General features: G+C 38.5%; 1 protein-coding gene across 2 annotated transcripts in view; it reads right to left on the reverse strand.

Annotated features, from left to right (window-relative positions):
- sorl1 (sortilin-related receptor, L(DLR class) A repeats containing) overlaps nucleotides 1-19405 on the reverse strand; it is a 263409-nt gene that overhangs the window by 203460 nt on the left and 40544 nt on the right. For both annotated transcript variants that reach the window (XM_039763937.1, XM_039763936.1), the window contains exon 2: nucleotides 1115-1231. In XM_039763937.1, the coding sequence (XP_039619871.1) occupies nucleotides 1115-1231 (117 nt within the window). The remainder of the gene's footprint in view (nucleotides 1-1114; nucleotides 1232-19405) is intronic.

Below are 19405 nucleotides of genomic sequence, written 5' to 3' on the forward strand. Positions count from 1 at the left end.
TAAGGCAGCAGTTCTTACCTCTGCACCATTCAAGAATACATGTAAAATCCCTGTCGACTGATATTTGAGCTTGAGTTTTTAAGTCATTGGCAGCCACATGTAAATCGAATGCTTTTTTTCCCTTTGGTTATATTCTTGAATAAAAGTGCACATGTTTATTTGATATTTGGACTAAAGTCTTCACACATTATACACTTCTTGCCATTATTAGTATAACAAAGAAAAAGTTTCTGCTTTAGGTATGTGTTCAGCATTTCCTTTCATCCTGCACTTACCCAAATCATTGTAGATACTGAACACACATGAAATGCATGTATTCCAAATAACTATATACTGTATTATTTACCCTATACAACTCCAGGCACATCCATGCAGATAAGGAGCCTCGGCGGACAGCAGGCTGTTTGCTGCTTGTGCTGATCGACACATTTACAAAACATGCTGATTGTAGAGATGTGAAGGGATATAAGGTGGGCTGGGATAAAGTAGGCTTCAGGAATTCTAGTGTTAAACTAGGTGAAGCTAGATAACACAAATTGTACTGTATACGCTTCAGGTACTGCATTAATAATGCAAGAAAAGGCCACCTGAATATGACCTGCATGAACAGAATTAGCACTCTCTTTCTAAACTAGAATAGCACATTCCAGAAGTGCCAGATGGCCCATTACAAGTGTATCTGTATGAGACCAATGAACTTAAAGTTCCTGGTCTTTTTAAGAGGAGTACTGTAGGTCTTTATAAGGCGAAATGAAGAACAAAGACTACTGAAACCACCTGTAATGAATTTCCTGAAACACATCAGAAAAGAAAGTGCTTAAAGTGGTGACTAGACTATTAAAAGGAAAAAGCAGAGAAAAAGAGAAAAGAGTAAAACCTAAGAATACTTTTGCTCAAGCTTCTCTTCTTCCAGAACCTGTTTGAGAGAAAATAAGTATAACTGATGCAAAGTTCAGCATAAGCAAAGGAGAAAAGGAAAAACAGACCATTAAATCTTAAGAGAAATGGCCATTTTACGGAATCACACACACTGGTGGCAAGAGGTGTGTGCGTTATAGTATGAGATTTGTAAACATACTTGGCCTATACTTTTATCAAAATGCACAGTACTTACCTCACTTGCTTCGGCCCCTTGGGTATCTGTGCTGTCTCTGGCTAGAGCCACTATCACATTACTCTTCTCTCCAGCCCAGTGCACAACCATTTGGTTGTGGGAATCGTTCAGACTAACCTGCCACAGAAACATAAACATTAAGTTTCTCCGAGAATGTTCTGAATTAAGAAAAAAAAATTAGCAGTAAGTTGAGAAGTCTTACGTGTCAGATTTTTTTTTAAATACTATAAAAATTTTGTTTATTTGTTTTCTGCATTAATGTATTGTTAGAAGACAGCAAACATCAGATTTCAAAACATTCCTTTTTAAAAGAGTATATGTTACAGAAAAATACTGTATTGCATTAAAGAAAGAGATTTTAGGTAATAGATCACTTTTCTTTGTAGGTGTACAGTCCAGTATTAAACAAAGGTTAACAAACAAGTGCTAATAATTAGTGACATAATGAGTTGAATGAAGCAAATTGGTAACATGGCAACAAGACAAGAGGTGGTCATCCTATATAGGCAAAAGTTTCATGGCAGACTGGGTTCAAGATGTGCTGTCCAAGCTCTTCTGTAGAAGCACAAGAAAATGGGCAAAATCAAGGACCAGAAATATGGTAGTTGACATTAGACACAAAATGCAAAAGAAGAAACATCAATATACGTCTTTGAAACTGTATTAAGTCCACAGCTGCTATCAGTTCTGAACTCACAGAACCAAGTACATCCCTCTACAGTCGACAGAGGCATTGACAGAAATGGTCTTTATGAAATAGTTTCTGCCAAAAAGCCATTCCTATAAAGCGGAAACAAAGCCAAAAGACTCAACTATACACAAAAACAAAGACTGAGTGTAGAACAATGGCACCAAGCACTCTGGACTGACAATTCAACATTTAAAATTCTTGGCACATAGACCAATAGAATACTACATGGATGAATGTCTGCAGCCAACAGTGAAGCAGAGCAGAGGTTTCCTGCAGATTTAAGATTGCATTTCTGCAAAATGATTTGGTGATCTGGTAAGAATTAATGTAACCCTCAACGCTGAACACTCAAGCAAATTTTCATTCATCACACAATACCATCAGGGAGGCTCTGATCAGATCCATCTTTATTTTGTTGCAGGTCAATAATGCCAAACACACAGTTAAAGTCATTAAAAAATATCTTTAGCAAAAAAAAAAAGAGTTATGTAACAGGAAGGATGGCCTCCACAGAGCCCTGAACTCAAAATCAACAAGGTTGTCTGGGATTACCTGGAGAAAGGAAGGACATAGGACTGTCAAAATATACTGCATGCAGTAGAATAGTGTCAAGTTCTCCAAGTTACCAGCTTATTATAAAACTGTACAAGAGTGTAACTAAGAGAATGAAAGCAGTTTTAAAGACAAACCAAACATGTATTTCATTTAGGTTTTAACTGTTCATTGCTCTGATAGGTACATTTTTATTCTTAGAAATTAGTATTTTAAATATTTTCACAGGTTTTTTTTTTTGTTTTGTTTTTTTTTTTACACACAATTTTGCACACTATTCTACTCAAGTAGATGTAAAAAACCAACTTGGGATGCAACTCACAAATTAATTTTCACACTTCGTAATATGCCTGTTTAATCATTTCAGACTATTAACAATCATGGAAATATATAACTAATATTTAATAGAAATGTCAAGATAATATTCTCCAACATGATCAGACATTATTCATTTTTGTTGTGTCCCACATAATGCATTCACCTTCAACTGCCTCAGGTGCACTGTAAAATGTAGAAGGGGACTGCTGTCTCTATTCAGTTTTGAAGACTGATTCAGTTGTATCAGAATTATATTCAATAAAATCCAAAAAAAATATATGAATCTTTTAGCTAGTTAGACAATAATCCATTACTGATTACAGTAGGTGTGTAACTATCATTGAGGACACCATTAAATTGTTAAATCTATACTGTATATGCCCGAGTTCCAAGTCTAACACCCTCTTCCTCTTACAGGACCCTGGAAATTTATAGGTCAAAAACTCTTATCATTAACTGGATTAACTAGTTCACACACTTAAAAAGGACCTGGCAGTATATATAACAATTATATGGGAATGTGGCTCTGAAGCTTTTTTTTTTTTTTAATTGTCAGGTACCACCAATATCACAGATGTTTTTGAGTAAAGGAAAACAGGCTGGGGAGCAACATCGATTAAATTTTTGTGCTTGTTCTATTATTTCAGTTATCTAGATAAATATTTATTTTTTGCACAATGCACCCTAATTACAAATACATGTTTAAGGTGTAAACAAAAGTATAGATAGGAAACTGAAAGGTGGTGCAGTCAAATAAGAAGCAGTAAGGATGCAAGAATATGTGCTTGCTGCATTTTTATATTTTTGGAAAGCTGCAAGAGTTTCTTTTCCAAGGGACAAGTGCCAAGCACCTTAATTTCACTCTGCTTCTCACTCATCTGCTGATGCAATGATTCCAGGTTATTGATATGAAAGGGGCTGTAAAGTAAATGGCCATATTCTGCTGAAAGTGAAGTTAACAATTCTTGGCTCAAAACTCATGGTGCATGTCCCTTTTCCTACATTTTACCCAATTTCCAGAAGTTGCTTACTGTTCTAGAAAATTGCACAAGCCTCAGTTTCTTTAGTTCCCTTAAGAGGCAATGAAGGTCTTTATGCTTTACCTGGAAATACTGTGATTGCGTTCAAATATTTGTCAGCTGCAAAAATTCTCAAGAACTATACTATGTCTTGAAAATGACTGTGAATCTTCACTGGGATTCTTGACACAGGCTTTATTTACAGATGGGCCAAACACAGGAACTAAATAATGATAGCCTGAATGGATGAAAATCTTGTCTCTGCAGTTTGTCCATGGCCCACCTATTGGTTCCCGTGTGGGGTTTCCTCCTAAATCATGCATTTTAAGTTAAATAGTGAATAAAAATTGGTCCAGTGGGTATGGATGTGTGTATAATGAGATTCTCCCAGTATTGGTTCAAGCGGTCACAATTGAAATGTGTTTAGAAAATGGATGGATGGATGGATGAAGATAGATAGGGGGAATCCATGAATATAATCACAGAATATTTGCTCTTACTAAGTATGCTGATAGCATGTGTTCAGATCGAGAGTGAAGAAAGAATCACAAGTTAAAAACAGAAAATGATTATGTCTTCATTCTGAGAACTAGTGCATACTGAAATCTTATCATATGATCACCTATCTTATGCTCTTATTGTAAAGAGAACATTCTCATAACTCTGCTTTTAACAAAGGCCTATTCAAAAGGATGGGGGGATATCAATACTTATGCAAGTAAAAAATGCTATTTCTTAGAAATACATCCTTATTTCTGGCATTTCACTCTTCATTTCCTAAAACAACTGTTTCTTTGAACAAAAAAAGCCACAAGTGTAATTGCGTAGTGTAAATGCACTGCTAGCTGTAATAACTGGTGTTGCCTTGTTTGGCAAAACTAACTTCTTACAGGGAACTGTATACTCTTCTACATCAATCTGGATAAAGTCTGACCACTTTTTCATAAGATCTTTTTCAGCAGTGTGATGTTTGAGGGCTTTCTTGTGTGTACTACATGTTCCAACCTCTCCTACAACATTGTTATCGGGTAATATAATATAACTAGCAGAATACCCGCGCTTCGCAGCGGAGAAGTAGTGTGTTAAAGAAGGTACGAAAAAGAAAAGGAAAAATTTGAAAAACAACGTAACTTGATTGTTAATGTAATTGTTTTGTCATTGATATGAGTGTTGTTCTCATATCTATCTATATATATATGTTGTTTTCATATCTATCTATATATATATCTCTATCTATCTATATATATATGTTGTTTTCATATCTATCTCTATCTCTATATCTATATCTATATATATATATATATATACAGTATACCCGCGCTTGGCAGCGGAGAAGTAGTGTGTTAAAGAAGGAAAGAGAAAGAAAAGGAAACATTTTGAAAATAACGTAACATGATTGTCAATGTAATTGTTTTGTCACTGTTATGAGTGTCGCTGTGATATATATATATATATATAGCAAAATACCAGCGCTTGCGATGTCATGTGTTAAAGAAGTTATGAAAAGAAAAGGAAACATTTTAAAAATAATGTAACATGATTGTCAAAGTAATTGTTTTGTGTATTTGGCGGCAGCGTCACAAAGTTTTTTTCGTCTAGCTGCATCAGAAAATGTACCACAACGTCTGACATGCCTCCTTTTTAGTGTTTTCTCACAGCTTGGATTGCTGCTGTCATATATATATATACACACACACAAACACACACACACACACACACACACACACACACACACACACACACACATACATACATACATATATATACACATACATATCTTCATATCTACATATACACACATATATATATATATATATATATATATATATACACACACATATATATATATATATATATATATATACCTATCTAGGTGTATAGCTTTGGTCACTGAGTGCAAGGGAAAAATAATAAAATATAGTCTATAAGTTATTAAACAGTAAAACATTAACGTTTTAAGAAGTACAGGTACATTGAGCACTACTGGAGTGGTTTCAGGTAAACTACATTTTAAAGACTGTGTAACACAACAGGTAAGTAACTAACAGCAGCTAAAATGTATATGGATCATCTCTCGGTAGTTGATCCCTTTTGAAAGACGCTACACGACGGCTGTGGTATAGAAATTATATTTTCTATGTGAACGTTCAAATTTGTGCCTGTGGTAATGTGCCTTACCGGCATTTAAAGAAAATTAGTTTTGTGTCCTCTGCAGTGTTAAGAGAAAGGCTTTGGTTTGGGATGAAAGGAAAAAGGTGTAAAGAAAGGAAAGTTGCCTTTTCTTTTATATAGTATAGAGAGATGTGTTCGCTGACGTTATGATCGCCTTGTGTAGACTGGTGAGACGTCCCGCCATTAATCGGCTGTGATGGCACTGTCAGTCCTCCACTCGTGTGCGTGTTTTCATAATCCGAGGTGAGGACCTCATAATCGTATACGTGCAAAAGAAACTGTGAATCGCCTTAATATTATTTTGCCGTGGTGTAGAAAAGGGGTCCCGTGTTTGCACTTGTCTGGGCTATAGAGCAGGGGGAGGATGAAAAAAATTAAAAGTGATCACTTTGACTTAAAGCAGAAGCGCAGTCAGTGTCTCAAAGGCCGGCACAGCTATGCTGCGCTGGCTGCTCGACTTTGCTGGGCAGGAGACCACAGCTTTTGCAGACACGTTCATGATATCAAAAGTCTCAGCGCTCTTTGGAGGTCATTCATATATTATATATACAGTGGTGTGAAAAACTATTTGCCCCCTTCCTGATTTCTTATTCTTTTGCATGTTTGTCACACAAAATGTTTCTGATCATCAAACACATTTAACCATTAGTCAAATATAACACAAGTAAACACAAAATGCAGTTTTTAAATGATGGTTTTATTATTTAGGGAGAAAAAATCCAAACCTACATGGCCCTGTGTGAAAAAGTAATTGCCCCCTGAACCTAATAACTGGTTGGGCCACCCTTAGCAGCAATAACTGCAATCAAGCGTTTGCGATAACTTGCAATGAGTCTTTTACAGCGCTCTGGAGGAATTTTGGCCCACTCATCTTTGCAGAATTGTTGTAATTCAGCTTTATTTGAGGGTTTTCTAGCGTGAACCGCCTTTTTAAGGTCATGCCATAGCATCTCAATTGGATTCAGGTCAGGACTTTGACTAGGCCACTCCAAAGTCTTCATTTTGTTTTTCTTCAGCCATTCAGAGGTGGATTTGCTGGTGTGTTTTGGGTCATTTTCCTGTTGCAGCACCCAAGATCGCTTCTGCTTGAGTTGATGAACAGATGGCCGGACATTCTCCTTCAGGATTTTTTGGTAGACAGTAGAATTCATGGTTCCATCTATCACAGCAAGCCTTCCAGTTCCTGAAGCAGCAAAACAACCCCAGACCATCACACTACCACAACCATATTTTACTGTTGGTATGATGTTCTTTTTCTGAAATGCTGTGTTCCTTTTACGCCAGATGTAAGGGACATTTGCCTTCCAAAAAGTTCAACTTTTGTCTCATCAATCCACAAGGTATTTTCCCCAAAGTCTTGGCAATCATTGAGATGTTTCTTAGCAAAATTGAGACGAGTCCTAATGTTCTTTTGCTTAACAGTGGTTTGCGTCTTGGAAATCTGCCATGCAGGCCGTTTTTGCCCAGTCTCTTTCTTATGGTGGAGTCGTGAACACTGACCTTAATTGAGGCAAGTGAGGCCTGCAGTTCTTTAGATGTTGTCCTGGGGTCTTTTCTGACCTCTCGGATGAGTCGTCTCTGCGCTCTTGGGGTAATTTTGATCGGCCAGCCACTCCTGGGAAGGTTCACCACTGTTCCATGTTTTTGCCATTTGTGGATAATGGCTCTCACTGTGGTTCACTGGAGTCCCAAAGCTTTAGAAATGGCTTTATAACCTTTACCAGACTGATAGATCTCAATTACTTCTGTTCTCATTTGTTCCTGAATTTCTTTGGATCTTGGCATGATGTCTAGCTTTTGAGGTGCTTTTGGTCTACTTCTCTGTGTCAGACAGCTCCTATTTAAGTGATTTCTTGATTGAAACAGGTGTGGCAGTAATGAGGCCTGGGGGTGGCTACGGAAATTGAACTCAGGTGTGATACACCACAGTTAGGTTATTTTTTAACAAGGGGGCAATTACTTTTTCACACAGGGCCATGTAGGTTTGGATTTTTTTTCTCCCTAAATAATAAAAACCATCATTTAAAAACTGCATTTGTGTTTACTTGTGTTATATTTGACTAATGGTTAAATGTGTTTGATGATCAGAAACATTTTGTGTGACAAACATGCAAAAGAATAAGAAATCTGGAAGGGGGCAAATAGTTTTTCACACCACTGTATAGCAAAATCCCCGCGTCTCGCAGCGGAGAAGTAGTGTGTTAAAGAAGTAATGAAAAAGAAAAGGAAACATTTTAATAATAACGTAACATGATTGACATTGTCATGAGTGTTGCTGTCATATATATGCCTGCCTAAATAAGTCACCCTCGCTTTGCTCTTACTTTATTTACCGTTCATTTAATCATGGCTATTGGCGGAAAAATTATAAAATGGAAGGAGGATGGCTTTACCAAAACAATTATTGATGGCGAATCGATTATTCATAAAGCTTGAATTGGTGATGTTTTTCTGTGTTAACCTCATATTTTTTCAGACTTCTTCTCAAACTAAGGTGGTGCGAGGATAAAATGAATCGGGATGCGCTGATCAATGTAATCGGTGTACAGTACCAGGAAATCATGCATTGACAAAAGCTCCCCTTTGCTTGTAATGCAAAGTGTGATTAAATGCATTATTTTTTAACGCATTATGGAGCACATGCATCGAAGCTTCTCAGCTGTGCTTGTGCTAAGAAAAGGACAGATTTTAAAAATAACGTAACACGATTGTCAATGTGACCTTTTGTAAGTAGTGTCTGGAGGATTCAGTGTGGAGAAACTCTTTAGAGACAGCGTGTGTATTAACTTGTGGATTTTTCTGTGAGTATTTGGTGGCAGTCTGACAAAGTTGCTTCGGAAGACGGCATTAGCTGCGGAGCTCAGCTCAGACCGAAATTAGATGAATGGGAGGGAGATGATGGCGTGACTCCCCACCGCCTTAACTGTCAATCCCCACAAACACAGTCTCGGAATTTGCATAAGCACACCCCTTCACCTACAATTTTAACTTAGTTATAAAGTGATCAAAACTCTCGTTTATATCCTCGTCCTCTCATTAAACTTGTATCCCGCATTACCTGTGGGCATGTGAAACGCCAGCGTAGCCTGTCTATGAACTTAGTTTAAAGTTTAGGTTTACACCTTGCTTTCTTTCGAGGCAGCAACACTCATGAATATGGTAGTATATGTCACTCGCTCGCTTCTTATTGTTTTTCGCTGCGTTCTCAATTATATAATGCATGTTTTCTTAAGCGCTTTTTGCAGGTCTTCCTGGTTTTCTACGCACTGCGTTGACAATCAGTTCACGCGATTACGTGGGAGGCGTGATGATGTCACACGAAACTCCGCCCTTCCAGCTCAACTCCATTACAGTTAATGGAGAAAAATACCTTCCAGTTATGACCATTAGGCGTAGAATTTCGAAATGAAACCTGCCCAACTTTTGTAAGTAAGCTGTAAGGAATGAGCCTGCCAAATTTCAGCCTTCTACCTACACGGGAAGTTGGAGAATTAGTGATGAGTGAGTGAGTGAGTGAGTGAGTGAGTGAGTGAGTGAGGGCTTTGCCTTTTATTAGTATAGATATAATATAATATAATATAATATAATATAATATAATATAATATATTATCATTTCCGGCGCCGCATCCAAGTGGCAGCCTTTCCAGTAGCTCCGTGTATAAATTTATCGTTTTACCTTTTTATCTATTTTGTTTTTCTCTATTTCACTGATCACTTCTACCACTTTCTTTTATGTGGAATCGCTCCCTGGACACTTTTTACTATTTTTACTACTTGACATGGATTTTTACACTCCGAGACTCGCCTATTCAAGTAGTCAGCTTAAAGCACTGAGAAGAAATGCTCATGCCGGTGTGGTTCCTTATTTACCTGACGAGGTAAGAAGACGATATCGGGGCAGCTGAGCCGGCACAAAGATAAAAGATAAGATAAAAGTGAGACAACTTGAGAGAAAATGCTGTTATAAACCGTCGGTGCCTTCTGTGATCCTGGGAAATATGAACTCACTACCAAATAAGATCGACGAACTGGCTGCGCTGGTGAAAAATGTCAGAACCTACAGAGAATGCAGCTTGCTGTGTTTTAGTGAAACATGGCTAACACCCACCATCCCAGATGCTAACGTGGAGCTACCCGGGTTTAGCACAGTTAGAGCGGACAGAGACGCAAGTACCTGCAGGAAGAAAGGAGGAGGACTCGCTCTCTATGTCAATACAAAGTGGTGCAACTCAGGAAATGTAAACGTTAAAATCTCCAATTGCTGCAGGGACATTGAACTGTTGGCCGTAAGTCTGCATCCCTATTACTTGCCCAGAGAGTTTGGACACGTGATTGTTGTTATTGTTTACATCCCCCCTCAGGCGAACGTGGAGACAGCGAGTGACATCATCTATTCCGCAGTTGCTAAGTTACAAAAGCAGCACCCTGAGGCACTTGTGCTAATCGCTGGAGACTTTAACCATGTGACGTTGGACAAAACATTACCTGCCTTCTCCCAGTATGTGGATTGTAACACCCGGGGAAACAGGACTACCGATCTACTGTATGCAAACGCTAAATACGCATACAGCGCCACCCCGCTGCCTGCGCTTGGGAAAGCAGATCATAACCTGGTTCTGCTTCAGCCTCACTACAAACCAAGAGTGAGGGAACTACCTACAGCCACACGCTCATTCAGGAAGTGGTCCCCTGAGGCAGAGCAGGCTCTTCAATTCCACCCGGAATAAAAAATTTGATTTCTTCAATGTTATTTTATAACATTTATCCATGCTTATTAGTGGAATGACAATCAAATGCTGTATATGTACTTTTGTCCAAATAACCAAAACAGAGGAGGCTTTTCAATGAGAGTACTTATTTTTCACACCTCTGCTTATCTCAAAGATGTACATGTTACACTAACTGGTGAGTTTGCATTAGTTTTGTATTATTGATCATCTATGAGCCATAAAACTGACTAGCTCCTTGACTAGGGCTGGTTATAGCCATGATGCAAATACTGTTGGCACAGATGCAGTCCCCCTTTAAATTTAAAACTGGAAAAAGGCAAAGTCAAGAGATTAAGTAAATTTTTTGTTTAATTGAGAGCTAGACTTTTAACTGTTGGTCATTTTTGTTTCTCTAGGTTTACTTTCCACAAACAAACTATTAATAAGAGGGTCATATTTGTCATTTACTAAAATCCTTGTTTAATTAGATAAGCCACAGTTGCTCTGTGTTATACTTATTAACAAAAGTGCAAAGATGTGGCTGGGTAGTGTACTTTAAATACACTTGATAGTTTAGGTTTAACACCATTAATGTTACATACAAGCAGTGAGCAGACACAAGTGAAACTAATAATGCCACCAACAGATGAGTTAATAATTGTGTATAATTTTTAATGTGTGTGCTGAGTAAAATGCAAGTCTTTATTACTAAAGGAATTCAAATCTTAATGATTTTGGGATGCATATAGCTATGCTTTATTCTTTTAAATATTAAATTACAGCTAAAATAAGCTACCTAATAAAAAAAGGAAGTTCAGCTATAATTAGGAACTGCATTTGTTTAACAGACTGGCTGTCAGCAAAACCTATATCTATAGAGAAACCCAAGTAAACAATTTATTACATTATAATCTACATCTTAAACACAAGTATTATATAATATATATGTGCCATTACATTTTATACTATATAAAGCATTACTACAACAGCACCAAGTGGCAAAAGACACTTGCACAAAATGAAAACACAAATAAAAGTGATTAAAATGACAAAATACAAAAGAAGAAAGTTCAAAATAAGTCACAATCAGAAATTACAAAAATAAAAATCCATCTATCCATCCTCTTCCACTTATCCAAGGTCAGGTCGCAGGGGCAGCTGCTTGAGCAAGGATGCCCAGACTTCCCTCTCCCCGGCCACTTCTTCTAGCTCTTCCGGGGAAATCCCGAGGTGTTCCCAGGCCAGCTGGGAGACATAGTCCCTCCAGCGTGTCCTGGGTCTTCCCCCGGTTGGACGTGCCCGGAACACCTCACCAGGGAGGCGTCCAGGAGGCATCCTGATCAGATGCCTGAGCCACCTCATCTGACTCCCCTCGATGAGGAGGAGCAGCAGCTCTACTCTGAGCCCCTCCCGGATGACTGAGCTTCTCACCCTATCTTTAAGGGAAAGCCCAGACACCCTGCGGAGGAAACTCATTTCAGCCGCTTGTATTCGCGATCTGGTTCTTTCGGTCACTACTCATAGTTCATGACCATAGGTGAGGGTAGGAATGTAGATCGACTGGTAAATTGAGAGCTTTGCCTTATGGCTCAGCTCCTTTTTCACCACGACAAACCGATACAGAGCCCGCATCACTGCTGGCGCCGCACCGATCCGCCTGTCAATCTCATGCTCCATTCTTCCCTCACTTGTGAATAAGACCCCGAGATACTTGAACTCCTCCACTTTGGGACCGAGATCCTTCCCCACCCTGAGAGGGCACTCCACTCTTTTCTGGCTGAGGACCATGGTCTCAGATTTGGAGGTGCTGATTCTCATCCCAGCCGCTTCATACTCAGCTGCGAACCGATTCAGAGAGAGCTAAAGATCATGGCATGATTAAGCAAACAGGACAACATCATCTGCAAAAAGAAGCGACCCAATCCTGAGTCCACAAAACCGGACCCCCTCAACACCCTGGCTGCACCTAGAAATTCTGTCAATAAAAGTTATGAACAGAATCAGGGACAAAAGGCAGCCCTGGCGGAGTCCAACTCTCACTGGAAACAGGTTTGATTTATTGCTGACAAAATGCGGACCAAGCTCTGACACCAGTTGTACAAGGACCGAACAGTCCGTATCAGAGGGTCCGGTACCCTATACTCCCGGAGCACCCCCCACGGGACACGGTTGAACACCTTTTCCAAGTCCACAAAACACATGTACACTGGTTGGGCAAACTCGCATGCACCCTCCAGGACCCTGCTAAGGGTGTAGAGCTGGTCCACTGTTCCGCGACCAGGATGAAAACCAAACTGTTCCTCCTGAATCCGAGGTTCGACTATCTGACGGACCCTCCTCTCCAGAACCCCCGAATAGACTTTTCCAGGGATGCTGAGGAGTGTGATCCCTCTGTAGTTGGAACACACCCTCCGGTCCCCCTTCTTAAAGAGGGGGACCACCACCCCAGTCTGCCAATCCAGAGTCCCCAGGCTCTGCTTCCTCATTGGAAGGCATGTGAGTGGAATTGAAGAGGTCTTCGAAGTACTCCCCCCACCGACCCACAACGTCCCGAGTCGAGGTCAGCAGCACACCATCTCCACCATATACAGTGTTGACACTGTACTGTTTCCCCCTCCCGAGACGCTGGACCAGAATCTCCTCGAAACCGTCCGAAAGTCGTTCTCCATGGCCTCCCCAAACTCCTCCTATGCCAGAGTTTTTGCCTCAGCAACCACCAAAGCCAAATTCTGCTTGAAAAGAAAAGAAAATAGAATACAGAATACAAAAAGAAAAATGTATTTTATTAAAGAGAGAGAATTATTAGCCAAGTGAGCTGATTAGTAGCTAGGAACCGGAGAGAAGTTTTAATTGGGCTTTTCAAGTTCAGTAAAATTCACCCCTTAGATTTTTCAGTTTCCTGCTACTCATCCGCTCACTTGCCCGAGGTCATTTCTCTGGTTTGCTTGTGAATACATCATTTTATTTTGCAGTTTGCCCTTCTTGGACACCATACATTATAAACAAAGTAATACTATTGCTGTGAATGAGAGCTCGGACATGGAAAAGGGTAGGAGGCCTGCTAATACTTAAATACCCTTACTGGCCAGGCCAAGCCTCCAATGCCTGTTTGGAAAACACTTCAGCCCAATAAGGCTTAATCCTATTTTCAGTGGCCTGCCTCAGGCTTTGCATGCCCCAAAAGGGATTTTAGCCTTAACAATAAACCTAAATGTCTCATAATCTGGCCAAAAGCTACACAAAGAGTAGGATGACAGTTGAACTTCCATTTCTACACAAAAAGAGCAACAGAATTTAAACACACACAAAAATGCACCCAGACTGCCTGTCGCATTTGCCTAAAGGCCAGCCCTGGATGTGACAACTATTTTTTATAGCATTAAACAGGCCACATACATCACAATAATATTATATAAAACAATTAAAATATAGAGGAAGATAAGACAAAGCTCCTCAGAGCAAAAGAGGGACAAGAGAGAGTTACCTAAAAGGCAATCCTAAGCAAACAAGCCCCAATGCAGAAGCCAAAAGAGAAATCCATTAACAGAGCAAAAAGCTAATTAAAAACAACAAAAAAAATAAAAATACTACAATACTCAACTACAGGTTCTCACTTCTAATGGAATAAATTGCCAAGAGGAGGAGCCAGCAGCTGTGATATTATGATGGCATTCACCTCCTGGGGCTTCTCCCACAAAACACAGGGAATGGACACACATTTAATGAGAGGGAACAGAATACAAATAACAAATAAGTGAAAGAACAAATAAAAAATAAATACAGATAATATCAAACTGATATAACAATTCCGATTTAAAAATAGTACAACTCATACACAGGTGTCATATTTTAAAACAAAATGCTTTTATAAAAGAAACAGCATTATGGCAGTGACATCTGTTAATTTTACTGAAAAGATAAACATAAAACAAAAACTAAATATTAGGTATGATGAAAGAAAATTGCAGAAGCAACAATTGATTAAACACAGTATACAAACTAGAGCTGCAACTAATAACTATTTCGGTAATCAATTAGTTGGTTGATTTTTTTGATCTAACAAGGTTTTTTTTTTAATCTAATGTTTGTGCAAAAGTACAATTTTTTTTATCTTTTTATTCCAAAGCGCTCTCTTTCATAATATTAAAAAGGTACAGCAACAAGCCTTGGTACTAACTTTAAGATGAAGCTTAACACATTCAAGGCACTTGCTAATGTCAAAGGGTAGAAAAAGTGTAGAAGGCTAAAAACCATTGTTATGCATTCACAAAAGTTGGTAAGAGTGTATTGTTTCACGTTTTACACTAGATGGCAGTAAACGCCATGAGTTGAACTGCATGCCGCATGTTTAATTTATTTTTCTTCAAATTATAACATCAAATACAGCCAATCACTCACTATCTTCAAAACAAATACTTTGCAAAACATATTGTTTTATATTTTGTTTATAACTCCAATTTTGCACTGTTAGATAAGAATTTTTATTTTTACATTGAGTTTGCACGCAATATTATGCCCCAATGTGAGTGACAGGGAGATCATCATTACTTCAATTACTTTTCAAAGAGGACATATTAAAAGAAATAAAACTGAGCTGAAAAGAAATAATTACATAACCTATTTGACTCATTTTAAATCCTGTCCTACAATACTTGACCTATGCAATTTCTTATTCTGCATTCTCCTCATGCCTATTCTGGCCTGTGAAACACTAGTTTTAGATTTCTGGAATGTACTTTAGAGGACTTTGAAACTAGAGGTACTTTTTATGCTAGAATATTATCAGCAATTAATTATGAATTTGGTTCCATCAGTGTGTTTTGTTAATGTTTTTTATATTTTACTTGATGTATCGTGTAGCATACCAAGATTTGATGTCTATCAGTCTTCCATACCGTTTTGTAAATTAGCACCACAGTAAATTTGGGTCAATGTGTGTTTTCCAAGATTTAAATAAGGGTTAAAACATTTCTCTAAGTATTTTGCAATCAATATCTCCACTGTCCAAAAGAAGAAGATTTAAAACATCTGGCAACGTATCCAACCCAGGTTCTATCACCAAATTTCTGCAGGAATTCTCCAAGAACCGGCAGATAACATCAAGAGATTTTACGCACAAGTCCTGCCTCAGTCAAAGTGCAGGAGTCAACTTTCCAAACGGACTGCATTGTCGATAGCATACTTTTCTCTAACACGGCAGAACTATTACTCCTATTTTACTAAACCATATTCCATTTCCAAGTTCAGGCAGAAAAAAACAAAAAACAGCTTATTATGTTCTCTTGGCACTGAGGACTACTTACAAGAATAAAGGGGACTTACTCATATGTAATTGTACTGCAAACTGCTTATGGTGAAATTACATTAGATCTCTAAACAAATGTGAAGCATTAATGCTTGATATACAGTATGTTACAAAACGTGTTAGGTTGTCTTATTTTTCAAATTTCAGGCAGCAATGTAATTCTAATCAGACAATAATGTAAATGAAGAACTATAAGAAAGAACAAAGGTGATAAAACAGCAAAGGAAAAGGAAAATGACACTTTAAATGCAAAGCTCCATAATGAGGACACTCATACAGTTACATCAGAGGGTAAGTGGAAAAACACATGAATAACCGGCTAAACTACTCACATGATCTTCACTTAGTATTTGAAGCCCAGAATGCATAAGGCTATAACTATTTTAGTTAACTAGCACCTTGATTTAACTTTCTTTTGCAGGTTTTTGCACTGAATACTGTCTGAAAACATAGTCTACTCACACTTTGTTACTGCTTGCACTTTATTAATAATATTAGGCACGTTTCAATTTTAAACTTTCAATTAAACACATGTCCAACATTTCCCCATGAAGCATAGCAAGAGGAGAGGACAATCAGCCTGCGTACCCTTGCACCTACGACTATAGATAGATAGATAGATACAACCTTTCCTTAAAACCTGAGAAACACAGAACAAGTAATCTCCTCTATACATACAAATAAGAAAAAGTAGTAACATGCACTCACACAGAACAAGAGAATAACAGACAGCTAAAATGTCACTGTTCTGGAAGCTACACAAAAAGCAAAACTTGGACAGAAAATGGAATTTGAACTTAGACACAAACGTATTTTAACACTGGAAAATCTAAACGCAAAAGTATGGCTATAGAGCATATAAAATAGGAATGAGTTTTACCTTGAGACATCAAAACCGATACAAGTATCCCACAATACCACTGTGGCAGGCTGAAACAATTTGCAGTAGTGCATGATGTTACCATTTGTAAGATAAGAAGCCTTGACGGTAGCTAGCTAAGAAAGTTCTCTCCTTAACTCAGCCTTTTAAAAGAGGTGCTGTCTAAACCAGTGATTGCTGCTTGAATCCAACTGATAATACATTTCAGGAAGGGTATGTAGCAGCTGGTAGAGAAGTGGGTTCAATACAACTCTACCATTTTCTTTTACTTTAATTACAAACCGGATTCCAAAAAAGTTGGGACACTAAACAAATTGTGAATAAAAACTGAATGCAATGATGTGGAGATGGCAAATGTCAATATTTTATTTGTAATAGAACGTAGATGACAGATCAAACGTTTAATCCGAGTAAATATATCATTTAAAAGGAAAAATATGTTGATTCAAAATTTCACGGTGTCAACAAATCCCAAAAAAGTTGGGACAAGTAGCAATAAGAGGCTGGAAAAAGTAAATTTGAGCATAACGAAGAGCTGGAAGACCAATAAACACTAATTAGGTCAATTGGCAACATGATTGGGTATAAAAAGAGCTTCTCAGAGTGGCAGTGTCTCTCAGAAGCCAAGATAGGTAGAGGATCACCAATTCCCACAATGTTGCGCAGAAAGATAGTGGAGCAATATCAGAAAGGTGTTACCCAGTGAAAAATTGCAAAGACTTTGCATCTATCATCATCAACTGTGCATAACATCATCCGAAGATTCAGAGAATCTGGAACAATCTCTGTGCGTAAGGGTCAAGGCCGTAAAACCATACTGGATGCCCGTGATCTCCGGGCCCTTAAACGACACTGCACCACAAACAGGAATGCTACTGTAAAGGAAATCACAGAATGGGCTCAGGAATACTTCCAGAAACCATTGTCAGTGAACACAATCCACCGTGCCATCCGCCGTTGCCAGCTGAAACTCTACAGTGCAAAGAAGAAGCCATTTCTAAGCAAGATCCACAAGCTCAGGCGTTGTCACTGGGCCAGGGATCATTTAAAATGGAGTGTGGCAAAATGGAAGACTGTTCTGTGGTCAGACGAGTCACGATTTGAAGTTCTTTTTGGAAATCTGGGACGCCATGTCATCCGGACCAAAGAGGACAAGGACAACCCAAGTTGTTATCAGCGCTCAGTTCAGAAGCCTGCATCTCTGATGGTATGGGGTTGCATGAGTGCGTGTGGCATGGGCAGCTTGCATGTCTGGAAAGGCACCATCAATGCAGAAAAATATATTCAGGTTCTAGAACAACATATGCTCCCATCCAGACGTCATCTCTTTCAGGGAAGACCCTGCATTTTTCAACAAGATAATGCCAGACCACATTCTGCATCAATCACAACATCATGGCTGCGTAGGAGAAGGATCCGGGTACTGAAATGGCCAGTCTGCAGTCCAGATCTTTCACCTATAGAGAACATTTGGCGCATCATAAAGAGGAAGGTGCAACAAAGAAGGCCCAAGACGATTAAACAGTTAGAAGCCTGTATTAGACAAGAATGGGAGAGCATTCCTATTTCTAAACTTGAGAAACTGGTCTCCTCGGTCCCCAGACGTCTGTTGAGTGTTGTAAGAAGGGGAGATGCCACACAGTGGTGAAAATGGCCTTGTCCCAACTTTTTTGGGATTTGTTGACACCATGAAATTCTGAATCAACATATTTTTCCCTTAAAATGATACATTTTCTCAGTTTAAACTTTTGTTCCGTGATTTATGTTCTATTCTGAATAAAATATTAGAAGTTGGCACCTCCACATCATTGCATTCAGTTTTTATTCACGATTTGTATAGTGTCCCAACTTTTTTGGAATCCGGTTTGTGTATTAATTGCTCTAATTATGAAAGAGAAAATGTCATAGTAATTTATAAAAAATAAAAAAAAAACTACTTTATAATTTTATACTCGTAAGGAATACAACATTATTTCAGTGCCAAATACCACTTCCATCAGAGCATATGCAAATTATGAAGTCAGATCACTAACCAGTATTTCTATTGGCTTTTAATTTTATTATAAGGAAGCAAAAACAGGAATAGAGTGAAATCAAAACAAAGAAATGGTTTTTAGTACGACAATCACCTCAGACTCGAAGTGTGATCCTAAACAAATTCTTGCTTCAAATGTGCTCCCATTGCAGAAAAGTGTAAACTGTGTACTATGCAGCTGCATATGCAACATGACATGGAGTGGTGTTCACAACAGAACAACCTGGATTCCCAGTTCACTATAGGCTATTGCAGTTTACTTATTTATTCCTCCTCTGCTGTTACCTATAATGTATCAGCTTCTTTGTTCTTTCTTCTGCCGTCCCAAGCAGAACATAGGATATCAAGCAAAGACATCTACTTTGGTTCTAAGCCAGTGTTCTAGGCCATTTTCTTAATTTATCCTTATGTCTTCATCATGACAGTGTTGGCCTGCTCCTCTCTGTTTCTACCAAACAATTTCCAGTTGTGTGACACCTCCTTGTTGTGAAGTTTCCCTTTCTCCGAGTATGCCCAACTCATTTATATTCGTGGCATTTGTTTTAACAGGCAATCACCATTTCCTGACCATAGTTATCCCATTTATAAAGGTTTTCTGACAGCACATGGT

Source organism: Polypterus senegalus, chromosome 9 (genome assembly GCF_016835505.1).
Source record: "Polypterus senegalus isolate Bchr_013 chromosome 9, ASM1683550v1, whole genome shotgun sequence".
In the NCBI taxonomy this organism is placed as follows: domain Eukaryota; kingdom Metazoa; phylum Chordata; class Cladistia; order Polypteriformes; family Polypteridae; genus Polypterus; species Polypterus senegalus.